Source organism: Magallana gigas, chromosome 1, assembly GCF_963853765.1.
Source record: "Magallana gigas chromosome 1, xbMagGiga1.1, whole genome shotgun sequence".
In the NCBI taxonomy this organism is placed as follows: Eukaryota; Metazoa; Mollusca; class Bivalvia; order Ostreida; family Ostreidae; genus Magallana; species Magallana gigas.
In genome coordinates, this window is record NC_088853.1 from 16,311,642 (window position 1) to 16,334,250 (window position 22,609).

The window sequence follows — 22,609 nt, forward strand, 5'->3', positions numbered from 1 at the left end:
TTTCAAGGTCATTATTAATGATATATTGATAAAGCTATATAGAGGTACTTATATGTAATTATGATGCATGTGTGCAACTTCGCTGGATTATGTTAGGTTTATAATTGATATATTAGGGGAGGTAACTCCATTTGCAACATGTATATTATCTCATTTGGTTGTCTAGAGTTATGCCTCTTTGTTTACATTTTTCTGTCGCCAAACTTTGCTAGAGCATTTCAGATTTATGTATCTAGATGCATATCTTATTGTGATTAATTGAATTAGGTTATACTGATATATCTGATAGTCATACGTTTCATCATTGTCAACCATATATTTACTAGGATGAATTTGTATGTGTGTGTTTTTTGAATTAGTTTATTTACAATATTTTTTCTCTATTTTTTGTAGTAAATCGTCAAGAGGATACCTACAAGCTTTAGATGAACTTAAGGATCGATATGGTGATCCGGATGTTGTAGCTCATACTTACGTCAAGAAGGCGTTGGATTGGCCAGCAATTCAACCAGACAATTCGAAGGCATTAGACTCTTATGCAATATTCTTAACCGAGTGTCAATTTGCTGTGAATAACGTAAACAGTGCTCGAATTCTTGAATACTCAGAAAATATGAAACTTCTAATTAGGAAGCTACCATTCTACTTACAAGAAAAGTGGCGAAATGTGGTGTATGAGCTTAAGGACAGAAAAGAAGCTGTTACATTTCAAAACTTGGTAAACTTCGTCCGCAAAGAAGCTAAAAAGGCGAATGACCCTATCTATGAAAAAAGAAGTCATGAATTCTAGTTCAAGTGCACCAAAACGACAGAATGAAAAAGTGAACACATTTTCAAGACCGAGCCTGAACTTTGCTACAAAATCTATGGAGTCCCATTCATCTACAGAAAATCGCACAGCTGCTGTTCAATACAAACCAAAATGTTGTGCCTTTGTGAAACCATGCATCTATTGTGAAGGTTCGTCACATTCCTTGGAAGAGTGCAAGAACATTATGAAACTTCCTCTGAAAGACAGATATGCAGTTTTACAAAAGAAAGGACTGTGCTTTTCTTGTTTAAAATCTGGACACCAGAAGGGAGTTTGTCAACGCAAGTCATATTGTATTCATTGTAAGAGATTTCATCCTTCTATACTCCACTTCGATCCTCGACAGAGCTTTGAACCTCCGGACCAGAACAACAACAGATTGTCTGTACCGTCAGCATCTGTGTCTTCGGCAGCGCATATGGGGGCTGGGGAACTTGTGAGGCAAGCGCTTCCCATTATACCAGTGCGACTGAAATCAAGAAACAGTGACAAATACATTAATACATATGCTTTCTTGGATTCAGGGAGTACAGCAACATTTTGTACAGAGAAAATAGCAAACTTACTTCACGTTGAAGGCAAAAAGACTTTGTTAAATCTGACAACCATGGGACAACAGAAAATTGTTATATTCTCTCTGGACTCGAAATAACTGACGTGAATGGTGACAATCCAATAGATCTTCCTCCTATTTACACACAACCAGAATTACCTGTGTCCAGGAAAGACATAATTTCACTGGAGGACCTTCAAAGATGGCCGCATTTAAGTGACATTCACATTGACAGAATACCAATAGATAGTGATATCGGTTTGTTAATTGGTGTCAATGTTCCTAAAGCAATGGAACCATGGGACATAATTCCTAGTAAAGACAATGGTCCATTCGCTATGAAGACTATCCTTGGATGGGTAATCAATGGACCAATCGACACAGTTCCAGAAAATGGCATTTTCAACACATTCGTCACGGTCAATCGCATTGATGCAAGATTAGAAGAACAGATAAGATACCAGTTTAATCATGACTTTTGTGAGCGGACGATCGATGATGTTCCAGAGCCGTCAAAGGAAGATAAAACTTTCCTAGAATTGGTAAAAAAGTCAGTTCATTTTGAGGATGGACATTATATCATTGACTTACCTTTCAAATCTAAAACTGTTACAATGCCTAACAACAGAAAACAAGCAGAACAGAGACTGATTTCATTATCCCGAAAATTTGAGAACAACATTGAATTTTGTGACAGTTATAAAGCATTTATGGACAAAATTATCAGCGAAGGTTACGCACAGCAAGTTCCTACTGAGAACCTACAACAAAATGATGGACGTGTGTGGTATTTGCCGCATCATGGTGTATTTCATCCCAAGAAGAATAAACTGCGTGTTGTATTTGATTGTGCAGCCAAGTTCAAGGGAACTTCACTAAATGATCAGTTGTTACAAGGCCCTAACTTGACAAACACACTTATTGGAACTCTGATCAGATTTCGGGAAGATGAAATAGCTGTAATGGGTGATATTGACAGCATGTTCTACCAAGTGCGTGTACCTCTCCAGGATGCTTCATTTCTTCGATTCCTATTGTGGAAAGATGGAGATCCTTCGAAAAGTGTAACTGAATACCAAATGGTTGTGCATTTGTTTGGTGCAACATCTTCACCTAGTTGTGCCAACCTTTGTCTTCGAAAAACAGCTCAGGATTGGAAAGGATATTTCAGTGAAGAGACTGTTAACACCGTTCTCAAAAACTTCTATGTAGATGATTGTCTTAAGTCTGTCAAATCTGTGAACGAGGCTGTAATCTTAGTGAAAGACTTACAAAGACTTTTAGACAAAGGTGGTTTTCACATTTCAAAGTGGATAAGCAACAGTCGAGATGTCATGAACTCAATACCTGTGTCAGAGAGAGCTAAAGAAGTAAAGACTTTAGATCTAGATTATGATACTTTGCCGATTGAAAGAGCCCTTGGAGTCCAGTGGTGCGTCGAGTCTGATTTCTTTCACTTCAAGCTGGAATTGAACGAACAACCGCTTACCAGACGAGGAATTCCGTCGATGGTCAGTAGTGTATATGACCCTTTAGGATTTTTGGCTCCATTCGTACTCAAGGCCAAATGTATCCTTCAAGAACTTTGCAAGATGCAATTAGGATGGGACGATAGAATTCCAGATGACCTCGTAATTCAGTGGAATCATTGGTACCAGGACCTCCAGAAACTAGAAGACTTCAAAGTGAACAGGGGTATCAAGCCCTTTGGATTCGATCCAGTCATTACGCAGTTACATCACTTCTCTGACGCAAGCGAAACAGGGTATGGCACAGTGTCCTACTTACTACTGGAGAATACAGACGGAGAACGTCATTGTTCCTTCATCATGGGAAAATCTCGTGTTACACCACTTAAACAGACAACCATTCCAAGACTGGAGTTGACGGCAGCTACAATAGCCGTCAAAACCAACAAGTTGTTACTGACCGAGCTAGACATGCCCATCGATCACGTTATATTCTGGACCGACAGTATGGCAGTATTACGTTATATTCAGAACAGAACAGCAAGATTTCATACTTTCGTTGCTAACAGACTAGCAGTGATACATGAAGGATCGCAGCCAAGCAATTGGAGATACATTAACACGAAAGTCAACCCAGCTGATTACGCATCAAGAGGTATATCAGCCAACAGCCTTATCATGCAAGAAAACTGGATCAAGGCCCCAAGTTTTTTTTATTGGGATCAGTGGCCCAAACATTCAATGGAGATCGCTGATACAGAATTATTGGACAATGACCCAGAGGTGAAAAGAGTTACCGTCAGAGCAGTCATCGCAGAGCAACAGAATTCAGACAATTCTACAGAGTGTGTTAACAAGTTGATTCAACATTATTCTTCGTGGTACTTGTTGAAACGAACAGTGGCATGGATTCTGAAAGTGCGGAAAGAATTGTTAAGGCGTGTGAACATGAAAAGACTCAATTCTAGTCCAATATTACAAGAATCATATGATAAGAGTGTTCTATCGCACCAAGACCTTAAAGAGGCAGAGAAGTCAATACTGAAATTTGTTCAACAACAAGAATTTGACACAGAAATCAATGCTATTGTTTCAGGAAACTCTCATGTGAATCGTAGAAGTCGAATCAGGAACTTGGATCCATTTTTGGATGATGGAATCTTACGTGTCAGCGGTCGACTACACCAGTCAAGTATTCCAGCAGAGATGAAACTTCCAGTTATTCTATCCACAGATCATCATGTGTCAACAATCATTCTTAGACAAATTCACCAAGAACTGATGCATAGTGGTAGAAACCATATGTTGGCAAAGTTAAGAGAAATGTATTGGATTATTCATGCTCCGTCAGCCATCAGGAAGCTGATATCAAGATGTGTTACATGTTGACGATTCAAGTCGAAAGTTGAAGAGCAGAAGATGGCAAATCTACCAAAGGATCGTATCGTTCCAGATGAACCACCATTTAGCAGAGTAGGAGTCGATTACTTTGGACCGTTCGAAGTAAAACAAAAGAGAAGTCGTGTGAAACGTTATGGCGTAATATTCACCTGCTTGGCAAGTCGAGCTGTACATTTGGAAGTAGCAGCTTCATTGGACACTGATTCTTACATAAATGCCTTGCGACGCTTTATTGCCAGAAGGGGACAAGGTACGAAGATACGTTCTGATAATGGAACTAATTTTGTTGGTGCCGAACGTGAACTTGCCCGATCCATACAGGAATGGAATCAACACCAGATTCAAAATTCAATGTTACAGAAGAATGTAAACTGGCAATTTAACCCACCAGCTGGATCACATCATGGTGGAGTGTGGGAAAGAATCATTCGAATTATTCGCAAGGCCATGAACAGCGTTCTAAGGGAACAGACCTTGGACGACGAAGGACTTAATACCCTGATGTGTGAAATCGAATAGATGATCAACGATCGACCGATCACGAAGAATACAGATCACCACTCTGATTTGGAACCACTTACACCAAACCATTTGCTCTTAATGAAGCGGAAGCAGAACCTGCCTCCAGGAGTTTTTGATAAGGACGACATCTATCACAGGAGACGGTGGAGACAAGTTCAATATATGGCAAACCTGTTTTAGCATAGATGGGTACGGGAATACCTACCGCTTTTACAAGAAAGACAGAAGTGGCAAGAAAGCAAACGGAACTTGCAAATTGGTGATGTTGTGTTAATAGTCGATTCTAATTCTCCGAGAAACTCGTGGCCTATGGGCATTATTTGTGAAACTATACCGGACTGCAATGGACTTGTGCGACAAGTTAAAGTTAAAACTGCGACAAATATTCTGATCCGCCCCGTTGATAAACTCTGCCGGATTCTAGAAGGAGATTGTTAGAACTGTTTGATTATTACGAACTCGTGTAAATTTCTGTATTATTATTTGTGATCATTGAATGTTTGTTCATTGTTGACATTTTCTAGGAACAATTGCTAGTCAAGACACAAATTTGATAAAAACTAGGTTGTTTGTAACTTAATGATGTAGAGTATTTTCGACGTAATTGTGTCATATTCATTCCACAATTAGGGGGCTGGGTTGTTGCCGCCAATACTGCAATTAGTCATATCTATGCTGGTACTGCAGTTAGTCATACCTGATCTGACGTCATCAGTTTTTGAGCTCAATATTTTTTTTGTGTAGAGCCCGTGAACTTGTGTTAGGCGGGCTCATGTTTACATTTCTTTTGTACTGAATGTACTTTTCTCTGGAGGAAACTACTTAATTGGTGAGTGTTATAATATGTATATTGTTAGAATGTTTTCCAATGCATATGTACATTGTGCAGTAGAATTATATTACAGTACATTTGATAATTTTCATACTTTAGTGTAGGTATAAAGTTACTATTTATGCATATGCATGGATATTTCAAGGTCATTATTAATGATATATTGATAAAGCTATATATAGGTACTTATATGTAATTATGAGGCATGTGTGCAACTTTGCTGGATTATGTTAGGTTTATAATTGATATATTAGGGGAGGTAACTCCATTTGCAACATGTATATTACATGTATCTCATTTGGTTGTCTAGAGTTATGCCTCTTTGTTTACATTTTTCTGTCGCCAAACTTTGCTAGAGCATTTCAGATTTATGTTTCTAGATGCATATCTTATTGTGATTAATTGAATTAGGTTATACTGATATATCTGATAGTCATATGTTTCATCATTGTCAACCATATATTTACTAGGATGAATTTGTATGTGTGTGTTTTTTGAATTAGTTTATTTACAATATTTTTTCTCTATTTTTTGTAGTAAATCGTCATTCGTCATTCGTCATTCGTCATACATCTTACATGTTTTGTCACCCTCCAAAATAAAATAAAAACGCATTTACAAAAGTGACCAAAGTTTCCTCATTTCACTGGCCAGTACAGACACCCTGCCATTCATCTTGATGAGTGATTTAACTCCTTTATACATATTTGTAATATATTCAAGCAGTTTTATATTTATACACGTACATAATTCATTTTCTATTGATGTGGAAAAAACTTTGCAGACCAGCAATATTTTTTTCAACAAGGCAATTTTATTAATCATTGATGCACAATAAAAACAAAAAGGTGATGCAAATTTTTTAAACATACCATGTCGTTCATAAATGTAGCTCGTACACAAGCGCAGTTAATTGATATAATTGAAAAAGCTATTCAACATAAAAATTCACATGTTCAATTTTAGCCAAACAGTTACAGAGTATATTAGTTTTTTAAACCCAGTATATGGTTTGAGAGTAATGATATGTGGCCCGACATTTGATTGATTCAATAAACTAAGAGTACCAACTACATGTACCCAAATGATTCTCTCTCTCTCTCTCTCTCTCTCTCTCTCTCATATTAAGCCGCTGTCACACTGTCACCAGTTGAGCTACGATACTGTACGAATTCAATAACCGCACTTCATCAGGGATCGGGGTTCACCATAGAGATAGTCGTGCAAATCGCCAAGTACGGTAAATGTTTTGAGAATGTTCAAAACAATCGTACCCACAGTACGATTTTTTTTTTAAGTATTCGTAGACTTTCGCACGACACTCGCTCTGCACTCGTGCATATAGTCGCAATAAATCTTCGACATTCTTAGAAAAAATGCGAAACTTCGTAGAACTTACGTTGCTACGAATATTCTAAGATCTACCCCGAGTATTTTTCGAGTTTATGCGATTGTTTCTCAAGTCCTCCCCAAATGTTCTCCAAATAAATGGGAATGTAGTTCGAATTGCTGCGAATACTATACGAAAACAGGCGATCGGGGGCGATTGCAATACGAGAGTTCTGCGAGTGAACTACAAGTAAGTACGAAAATACGAGCCAAGTCAGTGTTTCGTAATAGTACTCTTTTTTTGATCCCTAAGTACATCGTCCAGTGACTATGCAAGTTACTTGCAGAACATCGTCTTTCAAAATTTTAGATATAATTGTAATGTTTCATTTAACATTTTTTTTTCTTCATTAATAATTTTCATGGTATAAATCAAAAATTACTGCTGCCGCTTTCATGATTATTAAATCATTTATGAACTATAACACACCAACGAACGATCTTCTTGTTCGTTTATAAATACAACAATTAATAAACGTATGTCAGCAAACTATTAAAACATTTTTAGTCACAGTTGCAAACATTGTCTCCATATGGCATTCGTTGGTAATCTTAACCCACACTACGTGTACTTGTTTTCAATTTTTTTTATAATTCATAGGAATATTACTCTGTATAATCTTCTGTTGTCAAATTAAAAAAAAAATAAATCCAGGTAAGTATTTTTCGCAAAAATGCAATTATTAATTTGTATAATGATCACTTTATAAATTAACACACCACGCAGTTACATGTACATATTCGTTTAAACTCGTATCTTTTCGTGGGAATATCGTGTATCAATCGTACAGTTTCGTACTCATTCGTAAGAGTATCGTTTAAAAATCGTCTCCCATCTTATCTGCTTGTACGAAGATCTCAAAGTGTGCAATACTTAATCGTATATGCATTACCACAATTCGTCCTGTTATCGCACACACATCGTACATAGTCGAGCAGACATCGTAGTCGAGTCGTACTAGATTAAAAAAAGCACCGTCTGTAGAGTTATCGCAAGTCTGACATGGCAAATAATGGTGATTTTTAACTTTTAGCAATTCGTGGGCAATTGTTGCATTAATCGTGACAGTACATGGGATTTAAAGTCCAACAAAAACGAAATATGCAATACTTTGGGCTTTGTTGGATTTGATCACGCAAATGTACCCCATAATAATGCAAAGAATGTTAAATTCTACAGATACATTGTAATTCATAAATATCTGAAGCTGAGCCATCCAAATAATTTCATATTAATATTATTAATATAAACTATAAACCCGACAGTATATTTCGTGGACAGACAAAAACAAACAAAACAAGCTGCATACAATTGTTGTTTCAAAGAGACTCGTTTTCTCCAAACCTCTTTTTTAAATGTTAATTTGCATACTTTAAAAATCGTTCATATATACAGGTCACGACTGAAACACATATAGTATTGGTTGGATTTGACGATGAAATATTAACGAATCTAGAAATCGATCTCGTTTTTTAAGTTAAAAATTAACGCAACGACTTGTTCAAAAACAGACGGTAAAGGGACACGCAGAAGAAAACATGTTCCAAACATCGCATTATGTTTTCGTCACTTTATTTCTTCAAGTTTTCTGTAAGCAGAGAAGTGTTTATTACTCGGTACTGGACATCGAGGCAACTAACTACCCTTTAACGGTGTCTTATCCAAATTTTAGTATTTTGCAATGTGGAACGGTGTGCACAGAAGATAGCTTTTGCACAGAGTTTCTTTTCAACGAAACAAACAAACAGTGCAACGCAGTCCATTGCGTAAACAAGCCAGGCTACTCGTATCAGTTTTTGAGTTCGAAAAATGACCAACTACTTCGTTTCCGAAAAGGTAAGAAATGAATATACATCGAAACTCGTTCTGTAATATGGCCGGCGGTTATATTCAAACAAACGTAATAAGAACCATTTCAACAAGACCTTGGACTTTCAGTATCTATACCTTGCGCCAGAACAAGTTAAAATGACGCTATTTGAAGTGAATTATGCACCGATTACGTAGTCTTAGCCCAAAAGCCAGACAAATCTTGCTGATTTCAAAGAGCCATGGCTGAGTGGCTAGTAATGAAATAAACAGGCTTACGTCACATTGCTGTTTTCCATAACTACCCAAAGTCCAAGCTCTTGTTAAAATGGTTCTACCTTTTGACCCAGATTAAAGGAGCGTCTTTTTTATAAAAATTGTTTTTATATTAATGTTACCGGTAAGGTTAAAAAAAGTCGCTTCACTACGCACATTCAATTTAGCTAAAAACGAGAGCAATTTGATTTTAAAAAAAATTCAATGTACAGTAAAAATTAAGTTATTATGAAAAATTGTTCTGCCATGTGACAATTTTTCCCTCTAGATTAAAATTTAGTAAAAGACAAACTGATTTAAGGTCAAGATCTAGTAAATGATTCAAGACTGCCTTTTTGTTGCTAGAACCATTATGACGTCATAATTGATTTGATGAATCTTTTCCCGTATTTCACGGCTTTAAAGGAATTATGTAGAAAATAAAACAAAATTTTGACATTCTATATTTAATCACGGGAAATGTAATCCCGGTACCTATATTCAATTTAACATCATTTTAAAGAGGATGTCAAGGGCTTGTTGAATGCCGTTTTTGGAGAGACTGTAGGCATTCTAGATGTATTTCGTACGTCAAAAATGGACAAAACTCCTAAATTTGTTACTTTTATCCTTCATATTTCATTGAAAATGACAGTTTAAAACATGATTTTTCATTGTGTTTACCAAAACTTTAAGCCCCGGTACAACATATGAAACAAAGATATTGTTATGAAGCATCATTAAACGAATTCATATCTAGAATTTCATAAACCTGTAGGCATCTTTCATTTACTAGATCTTGACCTTAAGTAATCCTTTGATTAAGATTAAGCAAGATCATATTTGGTTTGATTTTTTTACCATGAAGATATGCATAAAATTTTTAAATTTTGATTTTCAAAGAAAAAAAAACTTTGTAGAAGACCGGTAAAAGCTTCATCAATTTTTTTTTACATATGATTTTTTTTTTTTTACCAAATGAGAGTAATTAATTAGCGATTTATAATTTTAAATTAGTGTCCATGGCAATTAATTACCTATTTACAAGTTTAATACTTACCGTAATTGTTAAATATTTAAATTTTATTTTCAGTTCAGTCCTTTATTAACTTTAAGCTGTACAACTTATCAGTGCAGATTAAGATGTTAATGGATATTTTTACAGATTTAAACTGGACGTACATGGGACATTATTATTATCATGTAGAAAAAACTGCCACTTGGGAAGAAGCCAAGGTAATTTGTAAAGGAAGACTAAAAAATGTTTGATAAAAATAATGTTGGTTTTTTTTTATTATTATTATCTTTGGGGGAGGGGGTTGTTTTTTTGTTGTTTTTTTTTTTGTTTTGTTGTTGTTAAATATATCTTATTTAAAGCAAATCAGCCACCACATTAAAGTAAATAATTGTGCATATCTAAACTTGCATGAACATAGAAAAAAAATAAAAGCAGTATTGGTTGGGTCTATGGTATTTTTTGTTAAAATTAACACTGTTTATGGTACAGACATAAATACGTTGTACACATTGGTTATAAGGTGGAAAACTAATCTTCAGGTTTAGTAATATTCATTATTTGTCTTCTTTTTTTTGCATTTATTTCTAAAATTATACTAGTACTTATGATTATATATTAACAGTTGGAGTGTCAGAAGCTGTGCTCTTACCTTGTGGAGATCAACAGTAAAGAGGAATCCGATTGGCTGACTGCTTCATTTATCATGAAAGGTAATTGTTATTTGTTTGATATTTCGCAGATGGAGGGGGGGGGGGGGTAGATGGTTATTTGTATTCGGGGATTTTGGTTATCACAGACGATTATATGTATTTTTAAATGAATGTATACATTTTGCGTGTTTGCGTCATTTTTGGGTTGGGTGGTTTGCCTCTAATATTGTTTTAAATTCACGTTGCTCAACTCATTTTTATGAGTGACACTATTTGTGGGATCTACTACCTTTCATTATATCATCAGTCCAGCACGGATTTATACAGTATAAATTATATCATTAAGAAACAATTCTTTGTGTATGATGAGGTGATCAAATACGGTCGGGCGTGGTTAAAGATTTGATCAAAGATTTGATCACGCCCGACCGTATATTAATCACCCTATCATATTCAAAGACTTCCGTATCAATATTTGAAATAATTTTCAGCAATAGTTCAACTGAATATTAAATTCTTGATATTTTTGAGTTTCATTTAGTATGGTAATGTAAAAAGCCCGCTTGCGTCCCAGCATTGCGTCATCGCTAAAATGTTTTGAACTATACGTTCCTATAGCAACTTTTCGGACGTTTCCGGCAAAGCTCGGAAAAACACCTCAAGAGCCGATTTCAGCTGGAACTCAATTAAGAACTCAGTTAAAGTTTATCCCAAAATATTTTTGCCGAATATTTTCTTTAAGGTAAGGTTTGCGGCTTGCATTTTTTAGAGGTTGTACCAAAGTTACATACCATTTTGTTCACTATACTAAAGTCTTTTTTCTCATGAAATTCAAATGAATTTTGCCCGTCCCGTTTTATAACTACAAAAGGTCAAAGTTCATGATTTCCAATTTTCATTTTGATGAAATGAAACAATTTCGTGAAAATATGTACATTTGATATGTGACTATAATGGGGGTTATTTATGCTTAAAATGTTCGATAATAATATCACTATTAATATCATGATTCACTTTTATTAATTTCTGATGAACTATCTAAAAAAGGAATAAAATGCAACAAAGGTCTTAATTTTGGACTACTATTATGTTAACGAAAACATCTTATTTGAAACCTTTCCAAGTCCACCGATTTCAGGAAAAACGTATCTTAGAATATGTGTTATCTGATGTTTCTAAAACACTATTCAAAACCATATGATGTGGATTTCGTTTTTCTGGAAATTGATAAAATGCTTGTGTCCTTTTATTTTTCCATTGAAACTAAAAAAAACCGCGAAATAAAAAAAACTGAAATCAATTATGACGTCATTTAAATTTTGACGTCATAACTGAAATAAAGGGTAGTTGGTGTTACGTCACAATGAAAATGTGTGAGTTATCTCCCTGTAACCGCAAACCTTACCTTAATTATTCGATATCTATAAATGCTTCTTAATTCAGACGATGTTCATTCAATAGTATGAACAAATCCCAAGATTTCTCTTTTGGAACGTCCCCTCTAGATTTTCATGTTTCAATACACGGCTAGAAATAGAAAGTCCACTAGGATTTTGCATTGCATCAGCTATAATTAAGGTCGGACGAAAACGATAAAAAATTATGCAAGGTATTCCGAGTGACTTCCAAATGGAGAAAAGATGTCAACATTCTCCGTAATCTGTTTTAGTTCCTGTGAAATTTTTAGAGGAAAAATGACAGTATGTGAATGAAGTTATCTTGGAAATTTTCCCTTTGATTTTAACTGCACGTTTTCCACATGTATGTGTATTTTTATTAAATATCGTCCAAATGTACAATAATAAAACCAGAGGGGTCTCGGTAACCCGACTACCCTTCGGGCTTCACAGGATTTGATCACGTGACCAACCAAATTCATATCCCGGTGAACTTTTTCGTGACGTCACAATGATCATAGCACGCGCTTATCGCTTTTCGCTTGGATTATTTTAAACATAAAATCTCGGTATTTTTAATAATTCTAAACTTTTTGTCTTTTTCAAACGTAAATATAAGTAATAAACATCAATATTAAAAAGTTCAGAGGGAGAGGAAGTTGGTTGGTACGTGATCAAACCTACTGAGAAGCCCTTCGGGCTTCACAGGATTCGATCATGTGACTAACCGACGTCATGTCCCAGTGAACCTTTTAAGGTCAGACGACACGTTTCTCAATTTAATATAATTTTTTCCAGGAATTTGTTGATGGTTTACTACAATTTTGACAAGCTTTTTTTAGCAAAAATTAGGGTACCATACAAGGCATTTCTTCAAAGTACTAGAGTATGCAATTTCCTATATGATCTTCTTAAAAACACACTTGAATTGCTGATATAAAAATAAATACATATACAGGACAGCAAAATTCACTAAATTGGAACTCTATCTCGGCCGGAGTGGGGCTTTGAACTTACGACCTCTAGAACCTATACGCTATTGGCAGTGAGCGGCAACGGTTCTAACCACTCGGCCATCTATCTAGACACACAACCACATACAATTAAATTTTTATCCTTTTTAAAATAATTATAAAATTAATATTTTTTTATTGGAACTCTTTATTACGAGGAGATACAAAAAAGATTCTCGAGGAACGTGTCGTCTGACTTTAAATTGCTGTTTATTTCTTAAATTAAAAAACTGAAATAAGCAATGAACATCCTGTTATCAAGTTAGTTGGAATATGAACTTGGTTAGTCACGTGATTAATTCCTGTGAAACCGAAAGGGTTTTCCAAAAGATATGATTTACCAATCAAGTTCATATCTCGGTGAACTTTTTAGCATGGCTGTTTATAATTATTTACTAATGAGAAAGGCAAACTCCCTAGAATTATTAATTATAAACGTTATAAACAATTAGCGAGTGCAGTAGTCATTGTGATGTCATTAAAAATTTCAGAAAAATGTTTGAACGTCTTTGCTATTTTATAGGCTTATATAAGGAATAACGTTAACATTTGCGAATGTCAATATACAGCAATAAACGTTTTTTCTATGCTATAGGTTCATATGAGGAAAGAAATCTTGAAATACAAAGAAATTAATCTGTCTTGCTATTCTAAGGTTAATACAGAGTATAAAGAAACATACTTGTAAATGTAAATATTCCCAAATGAACCAATGATGGAAACTGTTGTGTCTTTCTTTGACAGACAATTGTGACAGCAACAATTACCTTAGTTGCAGCGCGTGGACAGGAGGTAACGACAGAAGCACAGAGGGAGGATATTTATGGGACCATTCGAACACGCTAATAAACTTTACTAACTGGTTACCCGAAGAACCGAGCGGAGGAGATAGTGAAAACTGCATTCATTTAACGAAAAATGGGAGATGGAATGACATACGGTGTGATACACCGCTGTATTACATTTGTGAAAAAAATTATTAATTCACGGTTTTCAGTTTCGATTAGAAAGATAAGTCTAAATTTGTTTCTGTCGAGGAAGAAAACTCTTGCATGAGAGAGGTCAACCCACGAATATCACGAAAATGGAGTCAACGTATATTAAAGATTCCACAATATGTCAATTAAACATTTAAAATAATTGTATAATATTACCTGTTTTTATATTACGTATTTTGACCAGATTTTTTTTTTATCTTTTTCAAATCTTCAGTAATCCTTTGAATTTTTTGCAAATAGCCTGATAGGAATGACATTATCATACAATGAAATGCATAGTTTAAATGGGAATAAGAACATGCATTTTTTGTTATCTCGCGAACCACAACTACAGTGTAACGTTTCATTTTGTCTTATCATGTCTGTTTATTAGCACACGAATGAAGGTGGCTCACTACACTGTGAAAATTTTTCTCAAATCAGCAGAAAATTACTTGATTATGATAGATATCATAATGGAAAAGAAGTATTTAAGTCTAATAGGCAAACAAATGTGCAATTTTTGATAAATAATTGCATTTTTAAAAATTTAATTCAGTTAACATGAACAAAAGGTCCAGCTGGATTCGAACTCATGATCTGCGGTTCTGAAGACCAATTTAGCCACTGAGCTACGACGTTATACAACCCAAACGAACGACATAATCAGGTTAACAAAACATTTAAATCGCCATCTTGTGACGTAGTGTCTTAAACAGTATAAGTGTAGGTTTAGTGAGGTACCTTAAAGCCAGTTGAAATATGTTATGCAATGATCTCCATAATCCATATCAGTTTTGTAAATCAGTTTTGTTTCTAGAATATCTAAATGGTCCAGATGCTGCATACACAACAAAAGGAAAATGCAGTTGCTAAGCGATGCAATTTATGTCACATCTAAAGAATTCAATTCTCTCCAGTTGTTTTTTATGTGTTAAATGTCAAACTAAGTAAGCTTATGAGAAGAGAAAACCAATAATTCTAATCGAGAAATTGTTTATCAATCTAGCTGAATATGCATTGAGTTCCTTTTAAAATATATTCCATTGAGCTAAACAAGGCCCAAAAAAGTCATTTTTGCATAAAAAGTATCAAATATTTCGACTAAACCCTAAAACAAATTGTTCTAAGCGGGTTAATATCGACAACATCAATGCACTTTAAAAATATTTTTCAAAGTGCGTGACTTGGTCCCAAATTTAACACACTTTGAAGAAAAATTTCAAAGTGCGTAATTTTTCAAAGTGCGTTGTGACAGCCCGTGCTGATAAATGAGGATGCTTGAAACACGTCTCTCCAGTAGTCATCTGGAAGCTATCTTTCTGTCACCCAATTTAATGCACATATATATATGATAAAATAAATACACTTGCACGCATTTTCAACGTTGAAGTAAATTAATCCAGGGGGTTTAATCGAAATTCAGATTTCAGAGATTTTGTAATGACTTTTTAAAATTTAATGATTCAATGAACTTTAATTACTTGTAATTTGCGAATTATTATTAATTTGTAAATCATTAGTATTTATTTTTAAAATGTCATGTATGAAAATTTAGTGAATTAAAAAGAGTCATCAGGAAGTTGTTTTCATTCTCCCCTTTATATACAAATTGAAACACGGGCTACTCCCCATATAGAGGAGGAAAGTTTTCGGTAAAACACCCTGGCAAGGGCACCCGCCAGGTGTGTGCATGTTTGAAAACAGAAGATTCCGAGGATCAAAATTGATCTTTAAGGAATGAACTCAATGTTATACTCGTTGGGGAAGTTTAAGCTTTATAATCCTCAAAGCAGATACTGAAAAAGCGTAATTTGCTCTAACCAAGGTTATACCAACATAACTTGGGTAGATATTTAGTTTATTCCGTATAACTTATTTTTCTATAATTTACTGTAAATTTAGAGTGAGATATTAATCGGTTCAAATTTCAAACGTAACTTCAAGCGGATTAGTTGTTGTTTGACGTTGGTGCATTGTGACGTGTCTTGTGACGTACCACCCAGGTTATACAAGCATGTGTTATATATATATATATATATATATATATATATATATATATATATATATATATATATATATATATATATATATATATATATATATATATATATATATATGCATTTTCGTGAGATTTAAACAACTTTTGAATTGTTGGGCATATTTTCAAAGAAACTGTACTCCATTAAACTATTTTTTTTTCTCCAATCAAATACCGCGTTACAACCAGAATTGAATTATAATATCATTAAAAAGTTATTGTGATATTAAATTAATGGGTAAAAAGTTCGTAGATGTTTTTTTTTATTTTTAAAGAATTTTTTTTTCAAAAGTGTGTTGGTACAAAATTGCAAACTATATAATAAAATGAATCACATGCTTTTCATCGAAAATTATTTCGTAGAATAAAAGGATATTATATGATAACAGTTCATAATGCACATAAGGAGAAGTTACGCATGCCCTCATATCAGCAAACCCTGCTTAAAAGAGAAAGTCGTTACAGCAGAACTAACTTTACATCTTTCTTTTTTTAAAGCGGAATTCTCTAATAGAGTAGAATATTGTAGAGTCTCGTAGTCGCGAATATTTCTCGCCGCAATTAGTTCTTCTTGTTTGGTTGTTATTAAAACTAGGGTCTGGATTAATCTTGGTTACGAACATGAGTCGTCGCGGATCAATTCATCGGAAGTAAACGTGAAATAAAGTGGTCGCGAATAAAATTAAGTTAACAGTAATGCAGCAATAAGTTTATTTATATCATTTCATTAAGCTTACATACTCGTTTTATATTACATATTTAGCTAAATAATCGGGAATAACATTCACGTGATAAGATGTTCGGGTTGCACTGTGTATTCATATGCCATGTGACAACATGATTAATTATTATGTAGCTTTAAGTCGAATGATTGACATATGTTGAATAAGTAACAAAATCATAAAGTTGAACGGTTTAGAATTATTTGTACATAATTGAAAAATTGTTTAACGCTGTTTTATAATTGTTTTTCATAAGCTAATACGAATCTTCTCGAAAATGAAATGTTTGCTTGACTTTGAACTTTTTATGCGTAAAATTGCTGACATCTCTTTGTAAAAGTGTCGCGCAGATAAAACCTATAATGTTTATACAAGAGATAGTAGTTTAACAAAAATATGAAACATGTGATACATGAGATAAGGTTAACCGGGTACTCGATCAAATGTCCGCATATCGAATACTTAAATCGGTACTCGGTTACTCGAATGTATATTTTTTAATATTTCTAAGTTTATTAGATAATTCATCGTTTAAATAGTCTATTATGTAGATTAGATATCACATAGTTGAGAAATTGAACAGACCTAAAATGCTGCCAGTGACTTCAAAGGTCTGGAAATATTTTAAAAGAACTGAAGATTCAAAAAACGTAAAATGTCAGCTGTGCGAAATGAACTTATGTTAAAGCACATTCGTCTTAAACATAAGGAGGAATTTGACAGGCCAGAAACTCCAGAAAAACAACCGACTTTATGGAAATTTGTCTATTCTCCAAGAAGCCGTAACTTCTCGGGAAAAGAGACAGATGATATTACACGTGCGATTGTTGATATGGTTGTGTTTGATTAGATGCCGTTACAATTAAATGGTCGAAAGCAAAGGCTTTAAAATACTGATGTCTATCGTCGCACCAAACTACAATATACCGTCCCGTAATACTATAAAATCTAGGATCAAAACTCCCATTAGATCATATGGTTTTAGTTCTAAAAAAATGACCAAGGTTTTACAGTTATCAATGTACTTGTTCATATTTATTTACACTTTTACCGAGTACCCGGGTACACGATCGGAAAAACGTCCGAGTGACCGAGTACTAAAAATTGACCGATTTGACATCCCTACTTTAAATAATTAATTTTAAGTGTCTGTCAACCATTTGTTTTGAACATCATCAAAATGTTCATATATCGTTTTCACTTTAAACATAGGATTGAGATTTTAATAATGTATATTTGTTTTCAATGGATCAGTTATTAAGGTGGAATAACACATTATCACAAAATGGCTGACTGCTTATCGAAACAACATTTCGGTTTAATGAAAGGGTTTTATCGACTGCAACATGTAACTTTTTCATAGACGAGTGGATAAAGTGTCTGTCTTGTGATCCGTACATCGCGGATATAAAACGATGGGTATTGACAAGTATTCGGCTGCGAAGAAAATTAGCCATTAGAAAATCACGTGATTCTTATAATCATTGCTCATTAAGGAACGTCTATACAATGAGATATTCAATTATTTGTTAATAATCATTTTTTTAATCAGTACAATGAATCATATGCTTTAATATTTAAGTTTAATATTGCCTATCAGCTCTACACCCCCCCCCCCCCCCCCGTTCACAAAAGACATTCAAAGTTTTTGTAATTAACAAAAACCCATAATTATTTATCAACAGATTTTAATATTGTGATATATGTATCTAAAACTGTTAATTTATTGTAATGAAATCATTTTATTAAATACTAGCAAAGCTACATATGCGAATGAAATGCCGGTATAAAGTCAATACTGTAACTTTTGCACCACTCTGTATCAATCGAAACTTTTGGTACATACTATACGTGATATAGATCTATATTTAGCACTTGTGAATACACTGTGTAGCATAAGACTTAAATATCCTCATCGTACATAATTTTGATATGATAAATATGATGAGATAAATTGATTCAAGTTTCCAACAAAGAGTCACGCAGACGATAGTTTCTACTTGTCATATTTGCATATTGCAGGCTTGAAATTGAAAGCATTTTATCGTTATAAAAAAATAATACTTCACTACAATCATTTACAGAAAATAAAGAAATCAATTACCTTCTTCTTGCTCCGGCAAATTGATAAAATATCATACAGTTTTAGGGCCTATATAGTTGTTGGGTGTCTGAGCGTTATTGATAGATACATAACGTTATATCCTTTAAATAATAATACAAACGTTGCAAAGATAGAATGATTCTATGATTTATAAAAACCAAGTTACCTAGCTGCTAATTTTCTGCAATTTCCATGAATCGTTGATTGTGTTTTTATTAATGTGTTAATTAACAGATAAAAATGCTCTTACACAAAAAACAAATGGATATTTTTGATTATTGACCAAAATCTGATCTCAGTTTCTCTTCTATAGACGAAATACGCGAAGTGGTTACTCCAAATTGCATTACGATAAGAGACGATCTAAAACTAAAATTGATATTTGAACCCTTCCGACAACGTCGCCTGGGACAACACTTTCAGGATAAGTACACCTTGCAATTAACTATTCTTGTACAGAAAATCGTCCCGGGCGACGAGGTCGGAGGTGTTTAATTTTACTCATTTACATCAGATTGACCAGCAACAAGGCCATAAAATGGCATATCGACGTTACTTTGATGGATCATTTTCAACGCATGCGCATGATTGTGCCTATTCTAACATGGTATTACAAGTTATTATGACCTCCTCTTCATATTATATGCGGACAACTTATCGGAATCGCAAGATATTTTTTCCCATAAAACCGTGCAAATTCTTAAGGAAACCGTACCTAATTCTTTATCAAACACTCAAAGTTTGATATTTATCTCTATTGTGCACATAATATACAAACCATTGAACTGACAGTGACTTATTAACCTGAAAACTATTGAATAAGTTATCTAGACAAACGATGCAGCATGGACGAAATAGAATATAAAACGTACTAAGTTAAATGAAAAATCCGGCGTTCGTGAGTTTATCTTCTAGCAATCTGCATAGAAATAAGGAATTTTTCATCATCGAATAGTACGCTCAACTTATCGACATTTACATTTTTTTAACTGGTTTGCATAAATCTTTATGTATTTTGTTACGTCTAAAAAAAGAAAAGAGGTCACAGCAGAGTCCTCTTAAATGCTTTTTTATGGCAATTTTAATAGCTCTACGAAAGTGTAAGGGTTTGTAATAAATATAAATTTTAACTGTTATATACACAGTGATTTATGTGCACGTGGGATAATTCTCTTCCCTATATATTGATATACGAACTTCAACAGATCGGTTCTGTTAAAAGATACGCAGTGTATTCCAATTAATGTCATCTACAACAATTTATCTAATTCGTGCAGTTCATACTTTACGGACCTTTCCGGCACATTCTTCTAAGTTTCTTCTGTTCTATTTTTAAGCTATGTCATTGCATTTAATAATTTCGAGCTCACATATCCTGAAGTGTATTAATGTCTAGTTTTATTTTTTTTAAAAAGGGGGGGGGGGGGTAATTGTCACCTGCGTAATACATTTGAGGTGGATTTTTTTCAAGCTCTATCGGAAAGGCCCAAATAGTTCCGGTTGTCATCACCTGTTTTCAGTGTCTGATCATGTAGTAAGTTTATTAAAAGCACAAAAATCTATCATTCTTATTTAATTTTTTTATTGAACATAATGTGTCCTTAACCTTGAACACTGACAGACAATTTTCAAAATCTAAATGCTAACATTAAAAGATAAGCAGAACGTAACGAACAAACTCTATACAAAAGTATTGTCTACCCTCATGATGGCAATACTATATAGAAAAATGTAGACGGTGTATCGCAATGGTTAGAACCAGATGTACGAGTCTCGGAATTTCAGCAGGACGTTATAATTAATTTCTTGTGTCAGGACAATTAAAAAGATGACGCTGTTTATAAGCCGTGTTTATACACCGATGTCGTAGTCTTAACTCAAAAGCCAGATAAATCTTGTTGATTTCAACAACCATAGCTAAAAGGTCAATTATGAAATAGACATGCCTATGTCACATTACTATCCGAAGTTCTAGCTCTTGTTAAAATGGTTATAAACTATAATTGAAACTCAAAATTTAAATACAAACGTGATAGATGGCCATCCCTGAAAAAAAATCACATCAGTGTTATTTCAGATTTGAGATTATGCCACTCTCTCTATCTCTTGAATTCTTGGAAAATTATTTTCACCTTTAACATTGGCGGCAGGTTTGGCTGTAGACAAAATAAAAAAAATTTAAAATAGTTATAATAATAGAAAAGCAATCAATTCAATTCCAAGGTTAATGTGGTTTGGTCTGACGTTGATGTATAGGCGGATTGACGAACGAAAAGGAGACACAGATCTGTACATTGGCATTTTGTATGTGGATGGAACTGTAGCTTTAAGTAAAGTCAATCCGAATTTCCTGTGGAGCTATTTTTCTGCATCTACATTCAAAATCATAAACATTTTAATAAAATTATTTGTTAAAGTTCATTCGACAAAACCGTTATCGAAAGTCGCATGTCTTTGATCAAAACAGTTATATTTTATGTAGCATATTTTATATTATTTTTATTTATAAATACATGTGTACCTCGATTATAAAACGATGTTCATTAAACAGTATGAAAATAACTGAGCAATTGTTGGATAAAAAGTTAGCAACGTTCTTCAACTTTCTTTGTTAAGTCAGATAAAATTGTGGAAGAAAAGTTCTCTTACATTCAGCTTTTTAGCTTAAAAACCAATCGGAATGATACCTCAATGTATGAAATATCTTAAATCAATTTAAGGATTGTTTGTTCATATTACGATCACGGGTTGCATGTTTACAGGACCTCAGACGTAAACATATATTACACAGAGGAAAATCTGGATTTAAATTTAACTTCATTTTTCTAGAATTATGCCTCTTTGTTTACATTTGTCAATTGTCAAACATAATAGACCCTGCTTTGGTAATTCAGATTTCCATGTATAGTAAATGCATATCTCATTATGACTAGCTGAAGAAGTTAAACTGATAATTATGGCATTCATACATTTCATTCTGATTTGCATGTGCTTGCTACAGTGAATTATTGTGTGTTTTGAATAGGTTTTTGTACAAGATTTTTTTCTTTATTTTTATAGTAAATTGTCTAACGTCTAGGACTTTTGTCTAACATATATCATTATATATATATATATATATTATCAATTTATCTTGCCTTCAATTGCGTGTCTGTACCCCCTCAAAATTAAAATTTACAATGTACAAGAATACATTTTCCTTTATATGCCAGTACATCCAATGTATATCAAGTTTTATCAACAAAATGTAAAATAAACAGCACGTTTCTTTAATTATTTTTAACCAGTGTGGCCGATCAACAGGGGATGCTTACTCCTCCTTATAAGGTAAAAAGAAAAGTTTACTGTTTCTAGCTGATGTTGCTTAGGTTTCTAGTTTATCTGAATTTGAACAACGCGTTCAAAACAAATGAGTGTAATATATTTGTTCTTTGCTACAATTAAACGTACATTTTTGTATAATGTTTTTGTACGTTGAATACTCACGCTCAGGGAAATTCATTATCATCGTCCATGTTATTGAGCTATAAATATCCTGATATGACTTTCCCCATCGTGCTCGAGGAATTGCAGCGGTATATCTTTTCTCCGACCCCAATCCAGTGCAAGCTGCTTGCGCAATTGTACGCTCCTCCCCAATTGCTA

At 33.9% G+C, this 22,609-nt stretch overlaps 2 protein-coding genes and 1 long non-coding RNA gene across 3 annotated transcripts; all 3 read left to right on the forward strand.

Moving 5' to 3' along the window:
- The first annotated feature begins 1,654 nt into the window (after positions 1-1,654).
- On the forward strand, positions 1,655-6,189 carry LOC136275664 (uncharacterized). Its single transcript, XM_066085306.1, has one exon. The coding sequence runs from the start codon at positions 1,655-1,657 to the stop codon at positions 4,220-4,222; it is 2,568 nt and encodes an 855-aa protein (XP_065941378.1). The 3' UTR covers positions 4,223-6,189.
- LOC136275666 (uncharacterized) lies at positions 4,253-4,753 on the forward strand. The gene has a single exon (XM_066085309.1). It carries the CDS (start codon positions 4,253-4,255, stop codon positions 4,751-4,753), a length of 501 nt encoding a protein of 166 aa, XP_065941381.1.
- A 2,401-nt stretch (positions 6,190-8,590) lies between the features above and the next one.
- On the forward strand, positions 8,591-15,643 carry LOC136269704 (uncharacterized). The gene is made up of 4 exons (XR_010711390.1): positions 8,591-8,814; positions 10,208-10,278; positions 10,683-10,770; positions 13,865-15,643. It is a non-coding gene; the product is annotated as an uncharacterized lncRNA (long non-coding RNA).
- Positions 15,644-22,609: the final 6,966 nt, after the last annotated feature.

What these genes read in the sequence shown, in the direction of transcription:
- LOC136275664 (XM_066085306.1), top strand. Translation starts at nt 1,655, where the DNA reads ATGGAACCATGGGACATAATTCCTAGTAAAGACAATGGTCCATTCGCT.
- LOC136275666 (XM_066085309.1), top strand. Translation starts at nt 4,253, where the DNA reads ATGGCAAATCTACCAAAGGATCGTATCGTTCCAGATGAACCACCATTT.